Raw genomic sequence first — 17,644 nt, 5'->3', positions numbered from 1 at the left:
AGAATATAGTCTCACAGAAGCAGACATGGGTTTTGATTAACTTTCCACTGATGGCTAGGGAAATCTGTCCTTTAGTAAACGGGCCTGAGACTCTTAAAAGTTAAGTGAAAGTTACCAAGGGTGGCAGCAGACAAGGCCCTCCACTTTTCCTTCACAGAATGAAGACAGCTCGGACAGGCATCAAGAGAATGACTGCAGCATATAACAGAAACGACAATTTCCACACAAATGCAAAAATTGCTTTTACTAAGCTAAAATATTCTTTAATGAGTTAGCAATTATTTATATGAAGGAGAATCCAGAAAACAGATTTATGACTGTAATTAGCCTTGTCCTTGATTATAGAGATTTAGGAATCATGCAGAAAACATTATTCTCTAGAGTAGGTTACTGAGGGTCTAAGAGCTTGTGAACTTGGAAAAGCTGCTCCCTGCCTGTCCGGCTGCTGCCATCAGACCTCAAGAGTTAGGTATAAGAATGGACATACTTTCTCTTTTGAATTCAAATCTTTACAACAGTTCGAATGCTATAAGAGAAGGAAGCAATAAAAATTGGTTACGAATGTTATCTTTTTTTAAGGCCACTGAAATTGTATTATTTTTGATCCCCCTCCCCCATAAACCCCAAACCATTATTACATTCCATGATACAAAGCTAAAGAGGAAGCTTACCTCTTTCCTGCATGCATCAGTTCAAAGGCATCATTGATTTCGTCAAAGGATAGACTGTGCGTCACAAATTCATCAACTTTTATCTTTTTAGACATATATTCAGACACTAGCTTTGGGACGCTTTCTACACTCTTCCATCCTAAAAGAAATCATGTGTCTATTCATTAAATTATTTAACAAATCTCTACTATATGCTTATAACTTAGTTTTCTTTGGGTAACACAAAGATATTTAAGAGAATGATTTTTCTGACCAGTTAAAGAGGAATGGAAATCTCCAAAATTAGCTTGGGGAGGAAAAAGAATTTGACACACATCTTTAGTTAAGAAAAAAGTAAATGGCTTTTGAGTATTTTTTTTTTTTTTTTTTGTCCTATTAAAATTTACTAAAATCTTACTAACGTTTTGGGCAATCAAGACTTTTAGACTACCCAAGATAGAAGTCTGGAACTCTTAGAACAAGCTTATTTAGGTCCACAGGAACAAAGATAGCTATAATCATGAAATTCAAGGAAAAAAAAAAAATTGACTTTATTTCTTGGTCTTAAATTCAACAATGAGTATGTGATGGCATCTCAGAATAGAAAACCATGAAACTGAGAAAAAAGTAGGAAATCTTTAGCCACATTACACAACTGTAAACAAAATTAGATGCTTCAATTTCCCATGTGTATTGAAAGAAGCAATAAATCAGCGAAGCCTTCCCACCTTTTAATCCAAAGATGTCTTATACCATATTCCTAACACCTTTTGAGACTTTTCCAAATCTCCCTTCTAATGTCTTCCATCAATTATTTTCTGTTATTGTGGGGATTTTTTCTTTTTCCTTTAAATCTGGTAACTGACTTTATGGCCACCACTATTTCTCTAAACCAAAATTTCTATTTACATCCCTGGGTCATATTTTAGCAACACCAAGTGGTCCCAATGTTCTTGCTTATTTCCCAACTGGCATGTGATCAGATGAGCTTCAGTTGGAGGTTTCTACCCAGACACAGGGCTGGAGGCACCCAAGCTCAGACTGCCCTTTCACATATTGCTAGGGGCCCTAAGATGATGGCCCAAAGTAGCATGGGTGGTTTAAAGAGTCTGTCCTAAGATACGCAGTTGTGGCAGACATCAAGGGCTTTGGAAAGATGGGGGTAGTCAGCCTGAAATTTTCTACTGCAAATGCTTTAATAAAAAGAAGGAAACCTTTGGATACACCCGTCATTTCAGCATACTTTTCCTAATCTTCTAACCCTAAAAAAAAAAGGACAGTAAATGAGGTAGGGGATATTAAAAGATACCTTGTTTAATACAGATCATTCAAAACTCATGTGATTTAACTTTTCCTAAACGGATGGGGTAATAGAAACATATTTTTTTAAAAGCCAATAAAAGTTTTAGATTTCATGCTCACGTTCATTAGCCATTAGAGAAATGCAAATCAAAACTACAATGAGATTCCATCTCACTCCAACAAGGCTGGCATTAATTAAAAAAAAAAAAACCAGAATAATCAATGTTGGAGAGATTGTAGAGAGACTGGAACACTTACATACTGCTGGTGGGAATATAAAACGGTACGACCACTTTGGAAATCAATTTGGCGCTTCCTTAAAAAGCTAGAAATAGAACTACCATAAGATCCAGCGATCCCACTCCTTGGCATATATCCTAGAGAAATAAGAGCTTTTACATAACAGATATATGCACACCCATGTTCATTGCAGCACTGTTTACAATAGCAAAAACATGAAGGAAACAAGGTGCCCATCCACAGATGAATGGTTAAATAAATTATGGTATATTCACACAATGGAATAATACGCATCGATAAAGACCAGTGAGGAATCTGTGAAACATTTCATAACATGGAGGAACCTGGAAGGCATTATGCTGAGTGAAATTAGTCAGATGCAAAAGGACAAATATTGTATGAGACCACTATTATAAGAACTCAAGAAACAGTCTGAACAAAGAAAATATTCTTTGATGGTTACGGAAGGGGGGGAGGGAAAAAGGGAGGGAGAAGGGGACTCACTAATTAGAAACCAGACAAGAACTAATTTAGGTGAAGGGATGGACAACACACAATACAGGAGAAGTCAGCACAACTGGACTACGCCAAAAGCAAAGAAGCTTCCTGAATAAACCAAACGCTTCGAAGGCCAGCGTAGCAGGGGTGGGGTTTGGCAACCATGGTTTCAGGGGACATCTAGGTCAACTGGCATAATAAAAATTACTAAGAAAACATTCTTCATCCCATTTTGGAGAGTGGCATCTGGGGTCTTAAACGCTAACAAGCGGCCATCTAAGATGCAACAATTGGTCTTAACCCACCTGGAGCAAACAAGAATGAAGAACACCAGACACAAGCTAAGTATGAGCCCAAGAGTCAGAATTGGCTACATAAATCAAAGACTACATCAGCCTGAGACCAGAAGAATTAGATGGAACCCAGCTACAACCAATGATTGCCGTGACAGGGAGCACAACAGAGAATTCCTGAAGGAGCAGGAGAGCAGTGGGATGCAGACCCCAAATTCTAGTAAAAAGTCCAAACTTAATGGGCTGACTAGAGGGATCCCAGAGGTCGTGGTCCCCAGACCTTCTGTTAGCCCAAGACAGGAACCATTCTCGAAGCCAACTCTTCAGACAGGGATTGGACTGGACTATAAGACAGAAAATGATACTGGTGAGGAGGGGCTTTTTGGATCAAGTAAACACATGAGACTATCTGGGCAGCTTCTGTCTGGAGGGGAGATGTGAAGGGCGAGGGGGACAGAAGCTGGCTGAATGGACATGGAAACACAGGGTGGACAGAAGGAATGTGCTGCCTCATTAGGGAAAGAGCAACTAGGAGTATATGGCAAGGTGTATATACAGTTTTGTATGAGAGACTGACTTGATGTGTGAACTTTCACTTAAAAGAAAAAAAAAAGTTTTAGATTTCATTCATTCACAATAGTTGGAATATACAAACATATTTTTCTTCCCTAGCTGAGCAATCATGAAAACTGTTCCCCAATATTCTACTAATAGTTAGGCAATCCCAAACAACAAAGCACTTTTCAAGATTATACAGTGGAAAAATTACCAGTCTGGCAGCTTTTCAACTTTGATAAAAGGTTTTGTCTAATATTTTCAGTTAAAGACTCAGTATTGGTTAACATTGAAAATTCAGACAGAGTGGTCACATCCCGTGATTACTTTTTCCCTCGCTGAAAAAATGAGTAAAAATGCCGATAACCTACTTAACTCCATGACATACAACAGCATGGCTAGCACTGTTGTTTGCTTACCCTGCAACCAATTTCCCATCCCTGCCCTTCCCCAAATTATTTCCATATTAACTGAATGTTGATTTTTTAAGAAGTTTGTAACAGCTGACCACGTGTTGTGCAGCTCCCCACCCCCAGAAGTAAATACTGAGTGACTCTGAAATCCTTCATTAAAATAACCTTCATTCAATGACTTATGATGACAAGGTTAAAACCCAAAAAGCCAAACCCGTTGATGCTGAGTCGATTCCAACTCACAGCGACCCTGTAGGACTGAAGAGAACTGCCTTGTAGGGTTTCCAAGGCTATAATCTTTACAGAAACAGACTGACACATCTTTCTCCCACTCGTGGGTTCGAACCCCCGACCTTTTGGTTAGCAGCTTAGTGATGATGAGAACGTAGCCCATGAAAATTCTTGTTAATATAAAAAAAATTAGCCTGGGATTAAAATGCTGCCAGTGAAAATGACAAAACAGAAAACGTCACCATCTCATATATCGAATTACCTCCAAAGGCAGTGCCTTTCCATGTGCGACCTGTTACCAGCTGGAATGGACGAGTCGCGATTTCTTCACCAGAAGCAGCTACTCCAACCACCACGCTGACGCCCCAGCCTTTGTGGCATGCTTCCAGCGCTGCTCTCTGCAGGCACGGAGACAGGACCAAATCACAGAAGTCAGTGCATTTTGCTAAGAATATCGGCTTTCCCAGAAACTTCCAGGGGCAGGGGCAGGGGGCAAGGTGCAGGGGGCAGGGGCACAGAGTCTTTAAAAAATGGCACAAAAAAATGATCAAAATGAGTGTTTAGTAAGTTAAATTTTAATGAACAATAATATTTTTAACAGGTATTTAAAATAAAAAAAATTATTAACTTGGCCTAATAGTAACACGGAAACCCTAGTGGTGCAGTGGTTAAGAGCTATGGCTGCTAACCAAAAGGCTGGCAGTTCGAATCCACGAGGCTCTCCTTGGAAACATGCGGCAGCTCTACTTTGTCTTATAGGGTTGTTATGAGTTGGAATTGACTTGACAGAAACAGGTTTGGTTTTGGTTTAACAGTAACATAAACTGAAAGGGCTTAAAGCTTTTATTTGCTTTATATTTTTAAAAAGTAAATCTTAGCCCCCAATTCTAATGACTTTACTAATAAAAGCAGCAGAAAGGAGGTAGAGTAGGTAGTGTTAGCTAACCAAGTGTTTACTTTGTGTCAAGTAGGTACTATTCTGCCTGCATTTTACACATGAGCAAACTCAGGTCTGGAGAAGTTAAGTTCCTTGCTAAAGGTCACTGAGTCAGCAAGTGGATGACTAATTTCAAAGCCCACGCTCTTCACTACTGCATCATTCTGCCTTTTCATCTCATGACACACATTCTAAGATTTAGAACAGTCACTGAAAGGTGAAGGAACATTTTTTCTCATCTTTCCCTGATCCATTCTATCACTTCCCATTTATAATTCAAACAGTTACTTTTCTCATCTTCAATAGAATTCAACTTCCTTTACAAAAATAAAACATTGTTTAATCTTAATTAAGGAAATGACATTAAAAAAAAAAAAAAAAGCAGTACCATGAAGAAGGGAATGAAGCCAAACACACTTACCATGACTTGCACATTACCAATGCACTCAAAGGAGTAGTCCACCCCTCCATCTGTCTTCTCAATAAGCACCTCCTGGATGGGCTTACTGAATTTCCGTGGGTTAATACATTCGGAGGCTCCAAACTCTTTGGCCCTTGCAAATTTATCTTCATTGATGTCGACACCAATGATTCGGGATGCACCAGCAACCTTACAGCCCATGATAGCTGCCAATCCAACTCCTCCCAGGCCAAAGATGGCACAAGTAGAGCCAGGCTCCACCTAACAGTAAACAGTCTGTAAGATATTTGTTCCAGAAAAGTCAAGGAAATCACTAGGTTTCTTACGGATTGGGCCAATTTCATTATTACAGCAAAGTTTTGTTGAATCAAATTAGAAGATGAAAGCTAAATCCCAGGCCAATCTCTTACCTTGGCAGTGTTTATGGCAGCACCGTAACCAGTTGAAATCCCACAACCCAGCAGGCAGACTTTATCCAGGGGTGCTAAAGGATCGATTTTAGCAACAGAGATATCAGCTACAACTGTGTATTCAGAAAAAGTGCTGGTTCCCATGTAATGTAAAATGGTCTTTCCCTTGCAAGTAAATCTGCTAGTACCATCTGGCATTAATCCTTTCCCTTGAGTGACTCTAAAGAAAAGAGTAAAAACACAAAGAGTAAAAAGGCAGGGCAGGATCAATCTTCTTAAAACCCATGTTGTTAGTTGCCATCAAGTTGGTCCCGACTTAGCATTCTTAAGGATAACAGAACAAAATGTTGCCCAGTCCTGCACCATCTTCATGACTGTTGGTATGTCTAAGTCCACTGTTTCCACTACTGTGCTTAAAACCCGTATGAGAAAGAAACTGGTTTTAAAAATAATGACCAATAAGTATTTGGAAAAGTGTGCTAAGACCAAAAAGTCAAATTTCTAAGGTATTCGTTAATACTTAGTAACTTTCAGCAATGCTTTATAAAAGATTTATAATCTAATCCATCTTTTCAACATTCAATATCCTTCTGGATCTTTTTATCAGAATATATGCCATTTAGCAGGTACACATTTATGGATCAGATGAAATTATTTTAAAATTCCATCATAAATCTCTGTGAGCAACTTTAAATTCATAAAGGATACAGCCAAAACCAGCATCTATGCCAAGCCAAGATTACAAACAATTATACAGGTCAAGAGATTAAGACTGAGAGCCAAACTGGCTAATTTATCAGGAGGCCTTTTTCAAAAACTATTACACTCTTCAAAGATTTAAGTTATCTTTTCTCTTCACTTTGCCTATATAATTGATTACATCGGTAAAACAAAACAATCCACCAATACAATAAATAGTAACAAAAACTACTTTTTTATATTCTCAACAGAAGATACAACGTCTTGCTTAGGCATACGGACCCTAAAGATAGACACACTTGGGTTTAAATCTTGTATGATCTTGGGCAAGCTAATTAGCCTTTTGTCGACTTGGTTTCCTCACTAGAAAATGGGAAGAAACAATAGTATCTTCCTCCTAGATTACTATAAAAATCAAATGAGATGTTATGTAAAGCATTACCATTGTTCCTGTCACAGAGAGTGTTTAGTAAATGTCTGTTATCTTAAATAAAAACAAACATTATAATTTGATATACACTCTTTGGTAAATCCTTTAGAATGAAAAAAAAAAATGTTTTTAGGTGCTGTTGAGTCGGTTCCAAGTCATAGCAACCCTAGCTACAACAGAAACACTGCCTGGTCCTGCGCCATCCTCACAATTGTTGCTATATTTGAGCCCATTGTTGCAGCCGCTGTCAGTCCATCTCATTGAGGGTCGTCTTCTTTTTTACTGACCCTCTCTACCTTACCAAGGATGATGTCCTACTCCAAGGACTGGACCCTCCTGATAATATGTCTGTTAACAGTTGCTTTGAGAAAAAAATAAAAATACAACAAGAAACAGAGAACAACAGGATGACAAATCCAACCAAAAATAACTGTTTTATCTTTATGAGAGAAATTTAAGTCTGTTTGGCCCTTATCAGTGTGAGAAATCACTTCTGTTGCAGAGGAGTTCCTTGGGAAAGAAAAAAAAGGCAATGTAAGATACTTTTATGCTTTGAAAGAACCTCTCCCTTTAAAAGGTTACAGATAGTCACAAAAAGGCACATTACCATTACTATACCTGATATATTGCAAAATGTTTTAGACTGTTTAAAATTCCATTTCAAAATGACTAGACTGGTTTTGGTTCTAGCTTTAACGAAGATAACCAGATTTACATTATAAAATAAATGGAATCTTGTTTTCCAAAAATAATCTAATTTTGCCAATGGCATTAGAAAATGAATGCAAGGACAACTGGATCTCCCATGCCTGCTGGTGGGAGTGAAAAGTGGTACAATCCTACTGGAGATATGTATATACACATAACTCAGCAATCCTATGACAGGAAAATACCCAGGAGGAAGTAGTGTGCATAACCACCAGAAGATATGTATAAGAATGTTTCCAGCAATATTAATAATTATAGCCCTGAACTGGGAGCAGCTTAAATACCCATCAACAGAAAAATGGATAAAAAGTGGTATTTAGAATGGACTATGTCACAGCAATAAAAAAGAACTACTGGTGTACACAGCAACTTAGATACAACTCACAGACATTACAAAGAGTGAGAAATCAGACAAAAGAGTACATGCTGCATGATTCTATATATATGAAGTTTTACAGTAAAAGAAATCAGAATAGTGGTTATCTTTGAGTCAGGAGGGTGTCTGCTTGGAAGGGATATGAGATTTTGTGGGGTGCTGAAAGGACTATCTTAGTCTAGGTGATGATTATAACCATCAGGTGAGTATATACATAAACATTCACTGAGCTATACCTTTAAGGTCTATATACTTTAAGTACTTTGTTATATGTATGTTATTAAAAAAGAAACAAACACAAAAACATATTAAGTTGCCTCCAAATAGTATTTAAGCGCTTCTACCTTACTATAATAAAATAACTACCTTTTCTGTGTCAAGGGGTTACGTTACCTCTTGCAGTCTTCCCAATAACCTCATGAGGTAAGTTTTATTACTTTGATTTAAAGGATAATAAAATGGCTGATAAAAATGATTTTATTTAATCTCATAAGCATGTTCCCCCTTGCTCTACATTTTGGCAAATTTAGTCTCATGTTATGGAAAGAGAATGGGCTCAGGAAGCTCGGTTTTCTCTCTTAAATGCTGGTGATACTGGGTAAACCACTTAAGTTTTGAGTCTTATTTATCTCATCTATGAAAATGGGGATACTAATAATGATAGTGAAGTTGCTATAAAGACGGAATGAAATAATTCACATAAAAAGTACTTTGTAAATTGCCACACAATTACTTATTATCATTCTTAAATGAACTCATGTTTTAAGAAAAAAATAAGATACTAACCTTATCTTCTGGCAAAGGTTTGTTTTAGGATTTAGGCAAAATTTGCATTCTCCACACTGTGGGACGTAAAGTGGGATGACGGTATCACCTAGGAAACAAATGCAAAAACATCATCCTGAATAGGTAGCATCTGTTCCTAAATGAATACATCAGCCCTTGCAAATTCCCATTTCTGTTAATTTATGCTGCTTTGCAAGTTAACAACTTCAAGGCTTAGAACTTTACCTACACAACATCATTCACACACTCCATGACCATGCAAAAACACAAGTTTCCAAATTTTTTTCTAAATAAAACTCTTACAATATTAACTGGAGAAAAAGGAGGTCGTGTGCTTCAAAATACTGACTCATTGATACATCTCTAAAAGTTTTAACTTGCTTGGGCAAAACTGGCTTTGGAAATGTCCTTTTATTGCTTCAGACAAGCCACACCTACAACATTGGAGATAAAAACAAGTATTTGTGCTTCCCAGATGAAGAGCAAAACCAATCCTGACAACTCACTTAGGCAATAACCTGTTCATAAATAAATAGTGTGAAGTGTATGAAAAAATAGATTCCCTATAGAATTAAGCCAAAATCATCAAGTAAGTGATTCAAATACTCTCCTTACCTGCTTTCAGCTTAGTAACTCCTTCGCCAACACTCTCCACAATCCCAGCTCCTTCATGTCCCAGGATCACTGGAAAACAGCCCTCTGGGTCAGCCCCGCTCAAAGTGTAGGCATCAGTGTGGCAAACTGCAGTGGCAATAATCTATGAGGATGTTAAGAGATAAACAGCGCTAAAGTGAGCATGTGTGCACGCAATCTAGAATAAGGTATGGGGTCAAAGGAAAGACAGTTACTCTAGTATCACATTGCATTGATTCTAAGATACATTTCTTTCACATTTTAACCTTTCTAAAATCAGCATGGAAACCCGGGTGGCATAGGTGGCATAGCGGTTAAGTGCTATGGCTGCTAATCAAAAGGTCGGCAGCTCAAATCCACCAAGCGCTCCTTGGAAACTCTATGCGGCAGTTCTACTCTGTCCTATAGTGTTGCTATGAGTCGGAATCAACTTGATGGCAGTGGGTTTGGGGTTTTTTTTTTGGTAAAATTTAGCATGCTTACAATCAATGGCATCTTAACAATTGGCAGTATTTTCAGTGGTGCATAAAAATAATGGTGCATCTTATAATCGATGTGTTTATATGCAATGAAACAAGGTACTCTACTCTGCTTTTCAGAGCGTTTTAACAAAAGAAGGTAAGCAAGGTGACTACGGGGCACAGGGCCTTCAGGTGTGCAGAGGAACATCACTTTGGGAAAAACAGGTGGAGCTATCCCACTGCTGGCGTCCTTCTGACTGTTAGGAAATGTCATTCCTAAAAAGTTTAATATTTCTGAAATATGCTCGCCTGCTTGGGTCTGGACCAAAACTCACAGCTTTTAGTTGCACCAACTTGCTTTATTAGCAGCCACACACAACTTCTACTTAAAGAAGCCCTTAATCTCCCTGGTTCTCAAGGATCTCTTATTTTTCTAAATCACCGAAAGGACAGAAATGCAAAGTCTTGGAATGTATTGTATTTATGTTGCTCTGCTTCCCACCCACATAACCGTGTAAAATGTAACATTCTTTTGCTACGTGTTAACAATCTCTCAGGGAAGACTGCTGAACTCAGTATGCCCCATCCAGCTCATTTCTGTACATCCAGGACAAACAATTTCTTCCATCTGTGGCAAAATCACAATCAGCTTAATTTCTGAACTTAAAGGAAAAAATACTAACTACTGTCGAGATTTCAGATCCTGAGCATGGATTGAAAAGGACTTTGAACAGTTATCTGGCCCTGAGCTCCCGTTAAGTGTGTGATCCTGGGAGAGGGACAGAATACGTGTAGTGTGTGTTTGGAGGTCAGATGAGGGGACGTATACCCAAAGCCACAACAAAAAAAAAGGTTATTCCTTTAAAATATTAGTTTTAAGCAATGGTGACTACTTCTAAAGCATTAATTTCACATCCAAACAAGCACAGAATACAATGCTGGAGACATGAAGTAGGTTTCATAAATTTCAAGGCTTCAAAGATCTTTCCAGCTGGGTGCTTGTGCGATACGCCTCTCTTCAGGGGTAACTTAATTCCTCTGTCACAGCAGAGTTGAGATGCACTGAATAATGAATCTCCTGAACTCTGGCCTTGTCTCCAAGTGTCAGTACATTTTAAAGCTCTCTAAGCAACATTTCACTTGCTTGTTGCACCAGCCAGTCAGGACTCCATTCACGAATGTTATCTGAAGTCCTTTCTAACAAAATTAAGGGCCGGTTCTTCTTTTGTTTCTAGTATGTCATAGATATTTTAATTTATAGACTCAGCAGAAAGGGAGGCATCTTACAACGTCACTTTAAACCCAGGCTACAGAAGATAAATTGCAGTAACCCGGTGATCTGTGTGGATGGCGCTGCTCTGCCCAAGCTCAAAGCTAAAAGAGTGCTGCAGACATGAGAGAAAGAAGGAGAGGCTGTTGTGATACCCTCTCCTTGACACTGTCCTTTGGGATTTATCTGCTGCAGACCTCAGATCTACTCATCTATCAAGAGACCTAATAGTAAGTTTTCTTCTTCAGTGCCTTAGATTTATCTCTACCTTAATTCGAACTTCATGAGCCTTTGGGGGTGCCACCTCTACCTCCTCTATGGAGAGGGGCTTTCCAGCTTCCCAGGCTACTGCAGCCTTGCACTTGATAACCTAAAATGAGGAGAAAGAGCAAGCAGTTTATTCTCCTAAAATAATAATAAAGTACTTAGTAGTCAATTTTTTTTTTTTTTTTTAGTCAGTTTAGTACTGCTGAATGCAAATCTTGGAAAATGTATCAGAGATTCACAAAGAAACATGTACCCCTAAGTGAAACGAAGAACTGTTTCCATGTTTTTAGATTTCATGTATGTCATACATTAAAAAAAAACTGAGATGACCACACATAAAATAAGATACAAATGCCTCTTTTGGTTAAAAATTTTATTTGACAAAAATTTAACGATTCTCCACAATGCGTAAGCAGGAGCAGGTTAAGAATACAGGTTCCAGGAACATCTGATTCAGTAGGTCTGGCATGAGGGAAAAGGAATCTGTATGCTCAACATGTGCCCTATGGAATTCTTTTCTTCAAGATGATTTAAGTGTCAATGGCTTAGTATAATAAGTGCAGGGTGGGAAGGGGGAAAAGGAGTAGCAGGATAGAGGAACGTTTTAAAATGACATCTGTCCCTTCTAACTGCATTGTTCAAGACAGTAGCCACTAGCCACATGTGGTGCTGAACACATGAAGAGTGGCTAGACTGAACTGAGGATGCTCTCAGTGTAAAATAAGCCCGGATTTTGAAGACTTAGTACCAAAAAAAGTAAAAATATCTCATTACTAACATTAAAAAAAAAAAAAGATATTGATTAGGTGTTGAAATAGTAATGCTGAATACTATACCAGATTAAATAAACCTTTTATTAAAATTAATTTCATTTGTTCCTTTTTTTGAATGTGGTTATTAGAAAATTTAAAATTACGTATTGATTCATATATTTCTAGAGGTTTCACTTAAAACACAAAATTTTTTTTAAAAAATAAGGAAAACATTAAGAAAAAAAATTCTATAGGATAAGCTGCTTTAGATTCCAGTCACTGCAGTCCTTCACAACCAGAGAATCAAGCATAATGAGGAAGGTACGGATCAATTCATATAATGCTTAGAGAATGTGTTGAAAGATTAAAGGTCACAAACCACTGGGTTTATGACAGGCCTGAAAAGTCAATAATTATAAAACGGTGTGATTAAAGAGATTTGCACAAAGCGCTACAGAAAGCAAAAAGTGGGGAAAGAGTGTTTGGTTGCAGGGATTGGGTGGGATAGATGAGGAAGAGTTACAATGGTGATAAAACACCCAGAGAAGATAATTTAAAAAGTAAATGAAAATGAATATGAAGCCTGTAATACAGTCCTCGGCACAGTGTAGCTTTGCAAACAAAAGTTACTAGTTATTAGTAGCAGTAGAACAAAGAATGGAGGAAAAAGAGAGGTAAACTACTGTATATATAGGTCTAAGGAATGGTCTGTGTAAACTGGTGAGGCTGGAAATTGGCAGTTCTAATACTGAAGTGTAGATATTAAACCCAATTGTACAAAGAATTCAGACACTGCATTACAATCTTTTTCACCTCAAGATGCCAGAAATCTCAAAACAAAATCCCAAAGGTCAAATTCAGAATACTAACAATGACGTCATGTAACCCAGAGTTACTTCGGAAGCAACAAGAATAAACAACTCATCCAAAATCTAAGTTTTAAGTTTTATTTAAAAAAACAATCTACTGAAGGAGCTTAACCTTTTCCTTTCAATGACAATTCTAAGCAAAACAAAACCCACTTTAAATCCACAGACAACTACTTTACTTCAACAGCTGAAGTAAAATATACCCTTAATCAATGCAATTTTTCTGTCACTGTTAACCCCCTTTTCCCCTCCTTCCCACTCCTGGTAATATCAAAGGAATATTTTTCCATCTTCTCTGAATAAAGATGCTTGGTAATATGGAAAAACAACTGCTCATTTGTGAAATCTGAAAGATCGTTTTAGAGTTTACCTTTTCTTTTAAATGTCAACATTTAAGGTCATAAACTTTTCTAGAAAATGTCTATAATTTGCAAAGTATTAAAACAATTAGCAACTTTTGATTTATTCATGTAATTTGGTGTATTTCCACCCTTCTTTATAGACTAACTTGTATTGCAGGATCCTGGAATAGTTTCTGTTGCAAAGGGACAGACATGGGTGGGAATTCCACCTCACTATCTATCCCTTGTGTGACCACCAAGCACAACCAATCTCTAAGCCTTAGTTTCTGCTCTGAGAAAAAGGGATAATATCTCAAGGTGTTATATAAGAATGAAGAAGATATAACACTTCTAGTGCCTAAGTGCTCAAAAATGTTACAGAAAGGGACCTAGGAGACTTCCTCAAATACACTCCTTGGTGGCACAGTACTTGAGTTTAGGCTCAATTATGAATTATAATTATGAAATGGAAGACAATCTAGGTGCACAGGCTCTGCAGCTACTTTGCCACTTAAGAGCATGACCCCAGGCAAGTTAGTTTTTTCTCTAAACTTTATTTTGTTGTTGTTGAGAATATACACAGCAAAACATGTACCAAAATCGAGTTTCTACATGTACAATCTAGTGACACTGATTACATTTTTCGAGTTGTGCAACTATTTTCCCCATCTTTTCTGAGCTGTTCCTCTCTCATTAACATAAACTCACTGCCCCGTAAGGTTCCTATCTCATCTTTTAAGTTGCTGTTGTCAATTTTGATTCTGTAAAGATAGTTCTTAAAAGAGCGTAATGCTCAAGGCAGACCTTTTTTTACTAGTTAAGCTGAACTATTGTTTGGTTTTAAGATGACTTCTGGGAATATTTTTGGTTTAAGGTTTAAAGATTTTCTCAAGGGAGTAGTTTTAGGAATTCATCTACCCTCCATGGCTCCAGAAACTCTACAGTCCATGAGAATCTGAAATTCTGTTCTGCATTTTCTCCTTTTTGATCAGGATTCTTCTAGGGAATCTTTGATTAAAATGTTCAGTAATGGTAGTTGGGCACCATCAAGTTCTTCTAGTCTCATGGCAAAGGAAGCAGTTGTTCATGGAAGCAATTAACTACACATTACATGTCCTCCTCCTATTCCTGACTCTCCTCCTTCTTCTGTTACTCCAAGTGAATAGAGACCAACTGTGCCTTGGATGGCCACTTGCAAACTTTTAAGACCCCAGACACTATGCACAAACTAGGAGGTAGAACAGAAGCACTAACACGTTATTAGGCCAATTAACTGAGATGTCCCATGAAACCACGACCCTGAGCCTCCAAACCAAGGAATCAAATCCCATGAGGTGTTTGGTTGTACATAAGCAGCCTCAGCAGTTAATCTTTTTTGTTGTTGTTGTTATAAATGTATCCATCAGACAACTTTTGCCAATAGTACTTTTTACAAGTATACAACTTATTGACAGTAATTACAATAATCGGCTGTGTAACTCTACCCTTAATCAATGCAATTTTTCTATCACTGTGAACCCCCTTTTCCCCTCCCTCTCACCCTGGTAATCACTGAAAAACTTTGGCCTCTTATACATTTGTCTTTTCTCGTGTTCTTATGTAAGTGAGGTCACACAATATTTGTCCTTTTGTGACTGGCTTATTTTGCTCAGCATGTCTTCAAGCTCCATCCACACTGTAGTATGTACCAAGACTTCATTTCTCATATTGGCTGAGTAGTATTCTATTGTATGTCCCATTGCCGTAGAGTCGATTCCGCCTCATAGTGACCCTACAGGACAGAGTAGAACTGCCCCACAGAGTTTCCAAGGAGCACCTGGTGGATTCAAACTGCCGACCCTTTGGTTAGCAGCCATAGCACTTAACCACCACGCCACCAGGGTTTCCCTATTGTATGTATGTACTATATTTTACCATTTCATCCGTTTGGAGCCCTGGTGGTGCTGCGATTAAGAGCAACGACTGCTGACCTTTGATTGCTAACCAAAAGCTTGGCAGTTGCAATCCACCAGCCGCTCCTTGGAAACCACAGGGGCAGTTCTACTCTGTCCTATAGGGTAGCTATGAGTCTGAATTGACTATGGCAACAGGATTCATCTGTTGATAAGCATTTACGCTGTTTCCACCTTTTGGCTATTTGAACAGCAGGCAAGTTAGTTTTGCGCAAAGGGCAAAGCCTGGCGCTCAACAGACGAAAGCCATCACACAACAACCCTTCCCCCAGTATCCGATTTCCTCCCCTTCTCTCCCCTCGCCCCGCTCCGGCTGTTCCAGAAGCAGCAAAACCCTCCCAAAAGAGGAGCGAAAAAAAGCTTTCTTCTCTCCCTTCCTGCTGAGCCGCTTGCCTCGCTAGAGGCCTCGTTTCAGCTCTGGCAGTCGGAACCCGTCCCAGAGCGCACCCCGCGTGACCCCCGAAGCCAGCCGCCTGGTTCCACTCATGCTCTTCCTCCCTTCCCCGCACTCGGGCCCCGGGCAAGGCTTGAGATACCTGATTCGCCATGTCCGCTAGCTCAGGTCTGCTCGTGGAAGGCGCCGGGCGCGGACGTCAAGGGGGCGGAGCCTGCGCGAGGCGCAGCCCCGCCTCCATCAGGCATCGGGAGCGCCCCGAGAGCCTGGCTTGCGGCCGTCGCGGCTCCTCCTCCGCCGGGCCAGGGGGGCGGGGCGTGGGTGGGGCGTGCGCCCGGCACGGCTTTCTCCTCCAGAACGAGGGGCAGGGTTTGCGGAGCCTTGGGAGGGAGGGGCGGGGCGTGGGGCGTGGTGCAGGCCCGTTGAAGTAGGCGCTGAGGCAGTTTCACCCTTAAGGCTGGATGGGTACAGAACGTGTCTCAGGAGAGGGTTTCCTCGTGTAACTTTAGCCTAGGCAGTGTAGATAAGGCTTCCAAGAGAAGGTGAGGAAACGGGAATTTCACTGGGAGCGCGTGAGAAAAAGTAAGAGGCCTGTTTCCTTCCCTTCTGCACACTTGGGTGCCAAGTCTTGTGGGACTTCGACTGAGGAAAATGCAGCTCCTTCAGGGACTCACCGTCGAGTTTCCTTAAAGAGAATTGTAAGATGTGAGAATAATAAAGGGAGCCCCATCAGGGAAACTTCCCGAGCCCTCACTCCAGCAACTCTGAAGGGTGCTTAGGATTCTGGCGGGTGATAGGACGTGGGAGACAACTTTGCAAAAAGGGGAAGGCTGGAGTGAAGAGTCTCTGGAAAGTGGACGCGTTTGATGTGTTTTGAGAGTGGGACAAAGTGTAAAGAGAGGGAAGACGGAGTAGTTGCTGATTTGCTCTTAAACCCTAATTGTTGTAGACGCTGAATTTTACTAAAGTGGCTGAGCCAGATAGACCACTCCCCTGTTTTTCGGTCTTTGCATGGCTGCTTTTTCTCGTACACACCTTAAGAGTTGAGGATCTCAACGCTTCTGTTCAGTGGGTTTGCTTTTGTTTTTGGTATCTTAGTGATCTCATCCACCGTGGCTTTTAACTTTTATTTATGTCAGAGGACTTTCAGATTATTATCGCCAATCATGGCTTCCCTAAACTCCAGGCTTGGGTATATAACTGCCTCCTAGACATGTATTCGTGAGGAAATCTTACAGTCATCTCAAACTCAGCCATTCTAAATTTACTCTGTCCTCCTTTCTTCTTAAAGATACTCTTCATTTTGGGTTGCCACCATCCACCTTCTTGCCCCAGCCAGAAAGAAACTTGGGAGTCACCAATCTAAAAAACCAAACCCAGTGCTGTCTCGTGGATTCTGACTCATAGCAACCCTATAGGACAGAGTAGAACTGCCCCATAGAGTTTCCAAGGAGCACCTGGTGGATTCAAACTGCCGACCCTTTGGTTAGCAGCCATAGCACTTAACCACTACACGCCAGTGTTTCCACAGCTTCTCTTTTTCCCTTAGCCCTCGCATTCAGTCTGTCACCAAGTGCTGAAGCAATTACCTCCTAAATACCTCTCTCATCTTGTGCCTTCTCTTATGAAGTTATTGGAAAAGCCTCCTATCTGATTTTCCAGTCTCCAGACCCCTGAATCTAATACACGTCTAAACTAATGTCCTCTGAGTGATCTTTATAAAACACATACCAATTTATGTCATTTCCTTTTTGCC

General features: G+C 39.6%; 1 protein-coding gene across 1 annotated transcript; it reads right to left on the bottom strand.

The window, feature by feature from the left end:
* Positions 1–226: 226 nt before the first annotated feature.
* LOC126076943 (alcohol dehydrogenase class-3) lies at positions 227–16,138 on the bottom strand. The gene is made up of 9 exons (XM_049885661.1): positions 16,031–16,138; positions 11,582–11,683; positions 9,565–9,706; positions 8,950–9,037; positions 5,951–6,170; positions 5,541–5,801; positions 4,445–4,580; positions 672–810; positions 227–526 (listed from the first exon to the last, which is right to left on the bottom strand). Exons 1-9 carry the CDS (start codon positions 16,040–16,042, stop codon positions 502–504), a joined length of 1,125 nt encoding a protein of 374 aa, XP_049741618.1. The 5' UTR covers positions 16,043–16,138; the 3' UTR covers positions 227–501.
* Positions 16,139–17,644: the final 1,506 nt, after the last annotated feature.

Source organism: Elephas maximus, chromosome 5 (assembly GCF_024166365.1).
Source record: "Elephas maximus indicus isolate mEleMax1 chromosome 5, mEleMax1 primary haplotype, whole genome shotgun sequence".
NCBI lineage: Eukaryota > Metazoa > Chordata > Mammalia > Proboscidea > Elephantidae > Elephas > Elephas maximus.
This window is presented reverse-complemented; position numbering and strand designations above follow the sequence as displayed.

Coding starts and splice junctions, on each gene's coding strand:
- LOC126076943 (XM_049885661.1), bottom strand. Junction 5,802..5,950: donor CTGCCATAAACACTGCCAAG/GTAAGAGATTGG, acceptor GTTTACTGTTAG/GTGGAGCCTGGCTCTACTTG. Junction 527..671: donor CTGATGCATGCAGGAAAGAG/GTAAGCTTCCTC, acceptor CTTCTCTTATAG/CATTCGAACTGTTGTAAAGA.